The sequence below is a fragment of the Tetrahymena thermophila genome (genome assembly GCF_000189635.1).
Source record: "Tetrahymena thermophila SB210 genomic scaffold scf_8254377, whole genome shotgun sequence".
NCBI classification, from domain to species: Eukaryota; Ciliophora; class Oligohymenophorea; order Hymenostomatida; family Tetrahymenidae; genus Tetrahymena; species Tetrahymena thermophila.
In genome coordinates, this window is record NW_002476161.1 from 165,776 (window position 1) to 178,817 (window position 13,042).

Sequence of the window (13,042 nt, forward strand, 5' to 3'; positions counted from 1 at the left end):
CCATTTTTCAAGAAAGTTAAGTATTTCTATAAAAATATAATTGATTAAACAAAATTGAAAAATAAAAATAAAAATAATTTTCATTTTTTCAAATCAATAAATTTAAAAAACATTAAAATCTAATATTTGCTTTTTCATTTGATTTTCTATAATTATGTTTATAAAATTTTGCTATTTTTAATCACTAACAGAATTATAATGAATATACTGCAAACTACATCTAATATCAAATTTGACTAATATACTTGTTTCGCTTATTTAAAATACAAATTAACTACGTTTGAAAATATTCAATTATTTTCTTTATTTTAAATGTAATTAAGGTTAATGATCAGAATAAATTTCTTTTGAATGACATACAGATTACTAATCGCTAATTAGAAACATGTTTTATAATACCAAATTTAATTAAAATAAGTTTTTTTTCTCAGATTAGTTAATAAGAAGAGATAATCATTATTCACCCTATTATTTACTGAACTAATTTAAGATGGATTATGCAGAAAATATGCTTTGAGAAAATCAGGATTTCAGATTCGATTAAACAACAACTTAGCTTATTTAATAAGATCATAAATTAAGAAGATAATTAAGAGATTTTAATTTTGTTAAAAAAAGTATAAATAAATATCAGCCTTAAAATAAACAAAAAACTAAAAAATAATCAAAAAGCAATTTAAACAAAAATGAAATAAACATTATTATCAAATATTTTTAAAAAAATTTTATTATTTTCTTTTGTCACTTCATCTTTATAATAGATCTAATACTGTGACTAGCTTTCTTCAGACTAGTTAAGTTGCGATGTTTGTTAGGTAGGATTTTAGAGAGTTCAAAACGCAGCCTTGGATCAATAGTTATAGTAAACTAGCATAAGTTAGTACTACTGTGTATCTTCTTGCGATTTAGTTCACTTTTATTCATTTGAATCCAAAACATGTGTTCCTTAATGTGCCTATAATGAAGTACCTGACTCTAATTTGAGAGTTTGTTCCTAAATTAGCTTGTGCCCAACTCTTTCTACTTAAGGAAAATCATACCATCCTAACGCTGTAAATGGAGTTGTAATAATAAAAAATCCTAATACTTAACAAGATTTGTTAATCGTATCATACAGTAACAATGACAACCTTATCAGATTATGGGACGCATAAACTGGAGTGTTTAAGACTTCTTTTAAAGGACATACATCTCCAGTTATTACTATATATTTCAATGAAATTAAGTAGTAGCTTTTAAGTATGGCAAGCAACGGAGAAATAATAACTTGGGATATTACAAAGGGAAAAATAATATCTGTAGTAGTTATCCCTTAAGGAGCTCTAAAACCTACCAGCGCCTTTGATTCAGAGCGTACACTTGTTACTTCATTTGGATTTTAAGGTGAGTTTTTTTTGTTCAATTACACATCGTTGATAGGAAAGAAGTATATAGGACATTCTAATATTGTCGACTATGCTATTTTCTATTAAAGTGATAAGATCTTAACTTCATCACAAGATAAAAATATTTTGTTGTGGGACTAAAATCAAGCTAAATTTTAAAAAATTTGTTCACATAAAACTCCACCTTTAGCAATATATTTACTCTAAGATAGCTTGAGCGCAAATATATCAGTAGACATTCTGTTATCCCTCGATAGTTCAGGAGTTGATTCTTTATCTATTCACTTCACAGATTTAACAGCTTCAGTATATTAATTAATAACTTATAAAATAAAATCAATTATATTCAAATTTTATTTTATTAAAAATTATTAAATAAGAATCCTTAATGCTAGCAAATATCTAGTTTGGTATAACATTAGTATTCTATATTGAATATTGTAAGTGATCTCATAACACATAGATTTATCACCTATTCAAGTCAAGAAATATTTGTTTGGTCATATTTTCCATCATAGAATAATTCTAAATATATATTCACTGTTATAGATCAAATTACTCCAAGCAACTTATTGCCTTATGGAATATCTATAAAAGGAGTATATCTTTCTTATTCACTTTTAGCAATAACTTCATCATCTGGAAATCTTATTATGGGGAGCTATTTACTATCTTAACAATAGTAAAATTAAAAAATAATAAATTTGAGTCCAGTAGAGCAAATGATATCTCTTAGTAGGCCTACTATTAATGGATTAAGCTTTAATTTGCAAGAAATGCAGATTTACATTTATGGAGATTAAATACATAAAATTAATTTGAACAAGGCTTCAGTAAATTATGTGATTAATAATCTTATTACTCCATTTATTAAAAACTAATAATAAGTTCAAAAAATTGAATTTAATGTAAATGTAAGCCTAATTGTTAGCACTTCATTAGATGGTTTAACTATGGTATATGACTACCAAAGCGGTAAGCTAGTAAGTATGATGACTCATCCAAAATATCCCCCTTTTGGAAGAGGACTTTAGCCCTAAGGACTAATTAGTATTATTTTAAGAGATGCTACAGTATGCGTTGCCTATGCAGATTAGAGTTTAATTTGCTACAATGGTGTAACATCTTAACCTAAGTATTAATACTCTTTTTCTAGTAAAATAATCAACCTGTACGAAGATAATCCAAATCTCTATATTTTAGTTACAACATTGGATCAAGCTTTTATTTACAACATGGTAAACGGTAATCTTGTAGTTTCTGTCACATAAAATGGAGCTTTTTACTATAGTAAATACTATCCTTTGCCAAATCTTATTAGTGCAGGAAAAAATGGTGTCATTATTAAATGGAGCTACCCTCAGCTAACTATTTTAGCACAAGGAAATGATAACGGACTAAATAATTAAATTCCATAAGGAAGTCTTGTTGGATTTGGATATGGGCAAGATCTAGCATTCATTATCTCATTTTACACAAATGGCTTGACTATAATATATGATTAGAATTTTAATCTTGTTAAAAGCCTAACAATTAGCGATTAAGTCAACAATGTAAATTTATTTTTATCTATTAATAAAAAATTAATTAACTCTTTTAAATTAATAGTGCGGACTTGTAATGCCTATTTATGCAATTTGCATTACCTAATCTGGAAAAATAATATACTATGGTATTTATAATGATAGTTATATAGCTTAACCTTTGCTTCCTTATCCTTTAATGTAAGTTTAAACAGTTTACAAATATTAAAAAGCTATGTTTGCAATAAATTATGGAACTTTTGGAGGAGCAGTTATTGTTGCAGATCTATAGAATCTAATAGGAGATTAATAATTCTTTTCTCCAAGCCCAATAGTAGACATAACAGTTGATGATAACAAATTGAGAGTATTCATACCAAATAATGAAGGAGACATATTGGTAAGCCACTTCAATCCTGTAACTAATTTCAAAATTAATAGAAGTGAGAACTCAACAATCAACAATGTTTATATAATTTCATCTCAAACAAAAATGGTCATTCTTAGTGATATTATAGTTTTATACGATTATTCACTTTCTAAGGTCTATAAGTAATACTTTAAATTAATTAAACTTCACTTAATAAGAATGTTTGACTAAATTAATTTGAATTTTAAAATATTTCAGGTAAAATAAGTATCATTAGAGAGCTGTTTAGGATTGTCTTCTTGATAGCTAGAACTATTAAATTATAAGTTATAATTTAGATGTATCTAAAAACTTGTAAATTTGGAGGTATGACACAGATTAAACAATAGAATTATCTGGACACAGTTCTAGCATATCAAAAGTGTTGCTATTGAGTTCTTCTAACATTTTAATCTCTTATGATAATAATGGAATAATAATAGTGTGGAAATATCCAACCAACAATCAAATTAGATAAATTACATAGCACTAAAATAATTAGATATTAAATGCCTAGTTTTTCAATAAATACAATAACTATTTGATATCATATGACTCAGCTGGTAATCTTTACTCTACAAACTACTTAGATGGAACAATATTCAATGTAATATAAGTACCAAATATGAACAACTTTGTTATTGATTATGTAAATGAAAATATTTACCTATATGGAACTAATATTGCTGTTTACAGCGCAAGTAGATTAAACAAATAAACTGATATCTTAGGATTTGACGGATATGTTTAAGCTGTTATCTTTAAAAATACATATGCAATTGCATATAGTAATTAGAATATAATTTCGATATCAAGAAGCACTCTACAACCTCTTTTTACTGGAAAATATCAATTGAAAATATTCCAATTGACTTTAATAAACAATTTAGCTGCAATGATAGGTAATTAAATTGATAACACCATAGAAATCTGGGATTATACTACAGGAGTTATGATGACAAATATAGTTAACACCATATATCCTTCACCTTAAAGATATATAACTGTTGATGAAGACTCTCAAATTCTATTAACAATCAACAATTTAAATCAGATATTTACTTATCTTCCATTTTCTCCTTAAGTATCTAAACAAAAAGATTTCTTAATTAATCCTTCTTATCAATAACTCTCTGCACTGTAGAGTATTCTTTTTGATAAAATTGCTAACTTACTTTTTGCTTATAATAGTAATGATATATTTGTTTGGAACTATTATACTTACTTAGGTAACCAAGGAGACACTTTTATCCTCCCTTCTGATTCAAGAATCGTATCTGTCTATAATCAGCAATAAGGTATTTATTTAATTATTTTCTGGTTTTAACTCTGATTAGATTTCTTTATTCTTTTATTTTATATATTATATTTCCTCAATTTTTTTAACAATTATTTAAAGTTCTTTTCTTATTTATCAAAGTTATTATTTTAGAATCAAAAAAATTTATCTGTTGATTGATTCATGTTTATAATATCATATTATTGTGAGTTAAAAATAATTGTACCAATAAAACATAATACAATCAACTAATTTATAAAACTTTTATTATCTTCCAATAATTATTAATTAAATAATAATAAATTTAAAATAAAAGATTAAATAATTTACTCGGATTTAGAGAGAAATCTATGGCTTGTGCAAAATAATAAGTAATAATATGCTTCTTAACTCAATCATACTCCTCTAAAGGCAGTTTTAAATTAAAATTGCATTATTACTACAAGTGGAATGAATATTTATAGCTTTAATTCAACATTTTAACAAATATCGTCTCTGTAAGTTTATCCTATCGACTTGTACACAGATAATAGCATTCCGTACATATTTGGTATTATTATTGATAATTCTATTATTTAGTTTTATATTGATAACAAAACTTGTACCCTGCAACCAATGATGGTTTTTAAAGGAGACTTTAATTCTAGAATAAAGAATTTAAAACTATTCTTGCCTTATTAAAACATTATTGCGTATGATATTTCAGGAAATATTGGTATATACAACTTTGTAACACTATAAAAAGTATTTTCTGGTTAAATTCATACTTAGCTGATAAGAGATGTTATAGTTGATTAAAGCTCAAATATGTAAGCTAATTAAATACATTTTTATTTTTTATTTAAATTTATTTAAAAAAAGGTTAGTAACCTGTTCTGAGGATGGCAACATTAACATTTATAACTATGATGGCAAGGTAGCTAATCCTTTGTAGGTAATATAAAATTAAGTCCCTGTGGTTTGGATTTAAATTGATAGTACAAGAAAGGAATTGATTTACTTCCTAGATAACTAGTAGCTACTATTTTATTTAGATATAACTAATTCTTTTTCATTAAAATAAACTTTAATGAGTCCTGGAATGAGATTCATTTAATTAAAAATATCACCTTTATACTAAGAAGTAGCTGTATTTTGCCCATTTTAAATTAATCTTTATAGACAATAAGATTATTTATTCCTCAATTCCTTACGTTTACCTTCTACCGTAAACGATATATAGAATATTTAATTCATGAGCAGCAATGTCATTCTTGTTTAAGCTACAACTTAACTCATTTTATTTTCAATAGATTTAAATGCAACAACTATTTTAAAATCTTTTGCAATGAAATATCCTCTATTGCTTAACTATGAATACAAATCTAACCAAATAATAACATTAAAAGGATTAAACTTAGATAATTCATTTAACTACACTTTTACTCTACTTTCATCAGCGAAACCTTCTTCATCAAATACTTAATAGTAATCTGTATGTTATTAATAGTTTTCGTAAACAAGTTCATATTTTGAATTTAAGCAAGCACTATAACTCCAAGAAGATTCGCTTTTAGGTTTTCAACAATAAATTTCTCAAGTTATATATGATGTATATCTAGGCTAATAAGCTACTCTTTTATATGTGTCAGATTCATAACTCTCTCTATATTCTCCAAATGTTTAAAAAAAATATGTTTATCTTGCAGCTGAAGAAAATCCTACTTCTAAAATAAGTTATAAATTTGTAGACCACTCAGATTTTGATAAAAGTTCCTTTTAATTAGAAGATTTTCAATGGTAGGTTTTAGATAACTTTTAAGTTAACTTCAACAATTTAACATAGTAAGTAACATTAATAAATTCTATAATAGATTCGATGAGTATCAACAATAGTACTATCAATTTGAAAAATTTAAATTCTTTATTTATTTCATAGCTTAATATCACAAACACTTTATTCAATTCTACAGGATAAGTATAAACTTAAGCTTTCCTTCAACTTACTAATATTTAAAGTGTTTATATTGAAAAATTAATCATTTCTAATGTAAATCTTAACAACTATGTTTTAATATCAGCACAGAACTGTAATAAAATTATAATTAGAGACATTATCATCACTAATGTGACTTTTAATTCTTAAAGTAGAATTTTATAATCTTTTAATTATTTTGATATTAATAATTCTTAAATTTTGTAATAGAATTAGCAACAAAATTTATTAATAAGCATCGTTTAATCTTCAAATGTTATTTTAAGTAACTACACTATAACCAACATCAATAGCTAATAACTATTTTCGGTATTTAATTTATAATATAACAAATTAGTCAATATTAATCAGGTTATTGCTAATACTATTAACAATATAATTATTGCTAATATATCTTAGATATTCGATAACCCTTAAGTGGGTTTATTCTAAGTATTTAACGATACTGTTTTAATTTAAAATGTAAATATTGAAAATGTGACAACATCTTCAAGTATATTTTAGATCTAATCAGATAATCTTTAAATAAGCGGCTCATCTTTCAAAAACATAAATTCTCAAGCTTCATCAGGATCTGCATTTTATATTTACTAGAGCTTTTTTAATATTTCAAACAGCTAATTTTATAATAATCAAGCACTGCTTGGTGGAGCAATATATGCAGAAAATAGTAAAAATACATGCTAAATTCAGAAATGTGAGTTTGATTCAAACACTTCTGAGCAAGGTGGAGCTATATTTTTAAATAACTGTGATCTAGACTTGCATCTAGTTAATATTACATAAAATAATGCTTATATAGGTGGTGGAATAAGGTATATTGAATATATTCCAAAATTCATAAACTTTCCAGGCTCTTCTAATTTTATTGCCTCAAATAAAGGAAAGATTTTCGGAAACAATGTTGCTTCATATCCAAGAAAAATAGCTTTATATCCTATCAATATCAATTTCGATTCTCAATAATAAATATCTGAAAGTAAATTTAACATTTCGAATTGTTTAAAATAAATTCTTAATTTATTTTAAAAAAATTGAACATATTTATTATTTCATTTATGAAATAATTTTAAATAAAAAATTAGGTATTACAAGATACTACATCAATAATTTTATGAGTGGTGATACACTTTAGTTTAGTATTTAATTATATGACGAAGAGTAAAATCATCTAAATCTAAATGCTTTTTATTCTAATCTAGATAATTTATCTGGTGATTTGATAAATGAAATTAGCCAGTATTACTTTTACTGCTAATCTTAAAACAGTTCAATAATTTCACTCAGTGGATAAATTAATACTTAGTATTATAATTCTACTCTGTAAATGTTTCAATTTAATCAATTAATTATCAAATCTGAGCCTAATACAAATAGTAGTTTTGTGCTTTAGAATAATATTTTAAATATCCCAAATCCCAAATAGAATACCTAATTCATTCTACTATTAGCTAATATTGAAATTTTTATTTAGTTTAGATCTTGCAAACTTGGAGAGATTATTGTAAAAAAGTAAATAAATATTTTATTTTATTTTTTGATTGCTTAATTTACATATTTACTTATTTTATATTAGAACATCCGATTCTCCCTCGTACTGCTTACCTTGTCCTACTTAAAAGTATTCTTTGAAAGATCCAAATAATCTAGAGTTATGGAGTAATCAGGATCAAGCTTGTAGTCTGTGTCCTTCGTCTGCAGAGTCATGTAAAGGCAGTTTGATAACACTGAAGTAAGGATATTGGAAATAATCTTTTTTATCAGATGACATTTTACAATGTTATAATAAGCCTTAAAACTGCTTAGGTGGGTTAGTTTCTGATTAAGACTCATATGATAGCACTTTTAAGAATTATTGTAAGGAAGGATACATAGGTCCTCTTTGTGAAGAGTGCGATATTAAGGGATAATACTGGGATGAAAAATATATGAATGATGGCTAATTCAATTGTGTGCCATGTAAAGGTCAACAAGGACTTATTTTAACTTATGGATTTGTTGTATTAATTAGTATAATATATCTAATATATGGTATAAGGTAGGTAATAAAGGGTTCAATGAAAAAAGTGTACTCGTATTATATCCGTATGATGAATATAGCTAGTATTGGAACAAGTGACTCATTTGACAAATCAGCTGTCTTAATAAAATTTTTGATGCACTTTTTGCAAATGAGTTCTATTTCATTTAAATTAGAATTTCCTACCAGCATTGATATTTTTACTGTTAGTATTGGTACTCCCATCGATGCTGTAAAATACTCATAAGACTGCAAAAGTGTTTTATCTACAAGTGAAATTCCTGTTGTTTACGGAAGAATCATTTGGTCATAAATAATAGCAGGTTTATATGTTGTAATTCTAGGTATAATATATTATGTTTTAGTTTTTACTAAAAATTTAAATCGTAATTCATATTACAAGTGGAGTGCTTTGGTATTTATATACCTATTTCTACAGCCTAACATCACTTCTGGATTGATTTCTGTCATGTCTTGCAGGTCAATTGGTAATGGGTCATATGTTTTAGCAGACATAACTTTAGAATGCAATACTTATTAGCACATAACCTTCATAACGTTTTTAGTTATACCTTTATTTATTTTATGGAATATTCTAATTCCATTGATTATTATCGTTATCCTCTTTAAATCTAAAAACAAATTAAATTATCTCTCAACAAGGATTAGATTTGGATTTCTTTATTAAGAATATAAAGATTATTGTTATTACTGGGAATTCATTAAAATTTTGCTCAGAGTAACCATAATTTTTGTTGCAACATATTTTAGAGAATACACTTAAATTAAGTCTACCCTTTGCTCTTTGATAATATTCTTTTATCTCATTTTAGCACACATTAAAAAACCATTTTTGTCTATAGAATTTAACAGAATCGATTTACTATTACACATTATCATTATAATATGCTTACAGCTTTAAATTCTTTAATAAGGCGATGAGATTTCTTAATTTAATTAGCTATCCCAAATATTTATAGCTATTGCGGCCTATTCGTTTTTAATGCTAATAGCTTTGAAATTTATTTAGGCTTTACTTAAATTATATTACCCTATTCTATCTAAAAAATTTACTTTCTTAGCTCGTTTATCTAATTATTTTGCTGTGTTTAACATTTACAAAGAAAAAAGTAATTTGAAAGTATTTAATAATTGGAAAAAAATTTAGAGATCGTTAAAATAACTTACTAAATTATCAAAAGCAGATAGAAATAATAAATAACTACAAAATTTTGATCAAGATAATACCTAATAAAAGTTAAAACTAAATTATATATAATCTAAGAGAAATAGTTTTCAAATAAACAGTGAAACATCTTCTTTAAGTAAACTTATTCAATTTTTATATTAAATAACTGATCATATAAATTAAAATAGGTGATGTACCAAGGCTTATTTCTTATTAAAAACCAGCAAAATTAATTTCATTTACATAAAGAAATCTACTGAATTCTCCTCCTACAAGCATTAGATAAAATACTTTTGGAGGTATAGTTCGATCAAAAAAAAAATAATTATTTTTATTAATATTTATTTAATTATAAATAGATACAGAAATAGAAATTTCTTAAAGAAGTGAAAAATAAACTTAGGCCTAAATATTCAGCACTAAATTAAACTATGAAAAACCCAAAATAAAAAAATATAATTTTTTATCAAATAAAAATAGTAAAAATTCAGATTCTTCTATATAATGAACAAGAATCTTTTTTTTTTATGCATCTATTTTGATATCAAGCAAATATTTTTTTTTCTCAAAAAATATTAATTATTGTAATTATTATGTATTAATGTAAATAAATATTTATTTTCTTAAATCAGTATTAATATCAATTAAAAATATATTAATTTATATTTTTACCTATATTAGCTCAATTTAACTTTTACTAAAATAAAAATATTTCTTCTTTCTAAATTAAAAATAAATTTATTTGATAAAATATTGCTGATATTATATTAATTTTAATAGCTCATAATGTTTTGATTTCATAAAAATTAAAATATTATTTATAGTAATTAATATGTATCAAGTTTGAATATATTTTTAAATACAACTAAATTAATATTGATCTTAATTTTAAATACTGAAAATAAAAATAAACCTTAATTATTGGATTTAAAATATGCTTATTATGTTAAATTTGTATTCATATTTAAATAAAATAATTAAAACATATTTAAACTATTTCCCTTAAAAATTAGCCTTAATTAATGAGTATTTAAAGTAAGTTTATTATCTTAAATTTGTAAATATAGAAAAATAAAACTTTTTTTAATTTAAATTTTTACTTATATTTGTGAAAAAATTTTAAATTCATAAATTTTAATTTTTTATTTTAATTTAAAATGTTCATTCAAATTACTTTTAGTTCATAAAGAAAACTATTATTTATGTATAAAATTTTAATATTTTTGTAAATTTATGATTATTTTCTTAAATCTATATTAACAATTCAATAAAAAATATTTTAATTAAGATTTTTACCAGTATTAGGTTTATTATCAAGTTTTAGCATTTTAAATCTGTCAATAAAAAGTATTTTAATTTAGAATTTTACATATAAAATTGATATAATCAGTTTTTCATGGTTTTTATTTTTTTTATGTTAACTTAAAATATCTTTACAAATAGTTTTTATTTTATGTAATTAAAATTTTAATTTAACATTTTTTAATAAAGTTTTAAATAAATTAGAATCTATTTTATGTAAATAAATTAAAAAATATATTCAATTATAAGACAATCAATGATTTTTACTGAATTAATTGTTAAATAAAAACACAAGGTTATGGTTAAATATAAAAAAGTATGCAACATAGAAAAATAAGTTAATTTGTTAAACTTTTTCATATTTTTTAGGGTCAATCATATCAAACAATATTAAATAACAATTAAAAAATAATATGTTAATTTCAATATTTTTTCCTATTCATTTTTGTTTTTTTGAATTGCATTAATTTAAAACTCTAAAAAGGAAAAATAAATAAAGATTATCAATTCTAAAAAAATAATAAAAAATTGTATTGAAAGAAAAAAGTTAAAAATGAGTTAGAAGACATATAAGCCTAAGTAGATTGAAAAAGGTAGCCGTGGTTGGGGTTTAAAACACATAGCTTAAATGACTTTAGGATCAGGAAATATGAGTTTAGCAGTTGAATTACCTTAAGGAGAAGAAAAAAATGAATGGCTAGCAGTTAATACTATTGAATTTTACAATGAAATCTCCATCCTATACGGTACTCTTATGGAGGTATGGCAAATCGATATTAATTAAAAAAAACCAATAATTTTTATTTAAAATATTTAAAGTTTTGCACACCAGAGGCATGTCCAATAATGAGCGCTGGTCCAAAGTAATTAATAATTATATACATAATAAATTGTTCATTTTAGCAAGTCCTCTATTATAAATATAAATTGTTTTTAATTTGAATTAATTTATAGGTATGAATATTTATGGGCTGACGGATAAAATGTAAGAACTCCCTTAAAAGTTTCTGCAAGCGAATATATTGATTATTTAATGACTTGGGTTGAAACATAGATTAATAATGAAAGCTTATTCCCATGCTAAATAGGTATTTATTGCTATTTTTTGATTTTCAAATTAATATTTCAAACACTTTAATTGCGATTCATTCAACTGAAATAAATGAATAAACAAATAAATACTTATTAGTTTTTCTTAATTTTTTGTATAATATAATAAATAGGTGTGCCTTTCCCTAAAAATTTTTTAAGTGTCATTAAAGTAATTTTCAAAAGACTTTTCAGAGTCTATGCCCATATATATCATAGTCACTTCTAGCATATAATGAGTCTTGGTTTAGAGTATCATTTAAATACATGTTTCAAGCATTTTATTTACTTCATAGATGAGTTTGATCTTGTAGATGATAAAGAATTAGCTCCTTTAGCTGAATTAATCCAACAATTCAAAGCTCGTAAAGAAGTTCCTCAAACTTAACAATGATTACACAGCTTCTAATAAAGCTGAGTGTTAATTTGTAAATCGATTCTAGATAATTTAAAGATGCAATTATTAAACAAACACTTTATAAAATCGGAAGAAACGTAGTCAAGTTTTTCTACTTTTTTCATACCAAATTAATTAATAAAGTATATAATTAAAGAAAACCTTATTCCAACTTTTTAATTCAATTTAATCTAGTGCTATGTAGTAGAAATTAACTAAATTGGATAACTTTGATCTCATGCGTATAACACTTTCCTATTTACATACTTAAATATAATAATTTATTCAAATTAAACTCTTAGGTAATTATTAATATGTAGTCTATATTTATTTATGCCTATCAGTATTAAATATAAAATATATCAAATACCTTCAATTTATTTTCTTCATTTCAAAAATCTATTAAAATTATATTATCAATCTTTTTCAACTTTTTAGTATTATTATTGCAAAATTTATTTTAGCATTTTAATT

General features: G+C 23.8%; 2 protein-coding genes across 2 annotated transcripts; both read left to right on the forward strand. All coding sequences in view use genetic code 6, as the record gives it.

Moving 5' to 3' along the window:
* Positions 1-686: 686 nt before the first annotated feature.
* On the forward strand, positions 687-10,288 carry TTHERM_00716070 (WD domain, G-beta repeat protein; the record flags this gene model as incomplete). The annotated part of the gene is made up of 10 exons (XM_001031964.2): positions 687-1,691; positions 1,766-2,938; positions 2,994-3,460; positions 3,537-4,615; positions 4,913-5,405; positions 5,458-7,550; positions 7,657-8,083; positions 8,148-9,916; positions 9,969-10,079; positions 10,140-10,288. 10 exons carry the CDS (start codon positions 687-689, stop codon positions 10,286-10,288), a joined length of 8,766 nt encoding a protein of 2,921 aa, XP_001031964.2.
* Positions 10,289-11,635: 1,347 nt separating this feature from the next.
* TTHERM_00716080 (Mps one binder kinase activator-like protein) lies at positions 11,636-12,565 on the forward strand (the record flags this gene model as incomplete). Its single annotated transcript, XM_001031965.3, has 4 exons — positions 11,636-11,842; positions 11,902-11,945; positions 12,037-12,170; positions 12,306-12,565. 4 exons carry the CDS (start codon positions 11,636-11,638, stop codon positions 12,563-12,565), a joined length of 645 nt encoding a protein of 214 aa, XP_001031965.1.
* Positions 12,566-13,042: the final 477 nt, after the last annotated feature.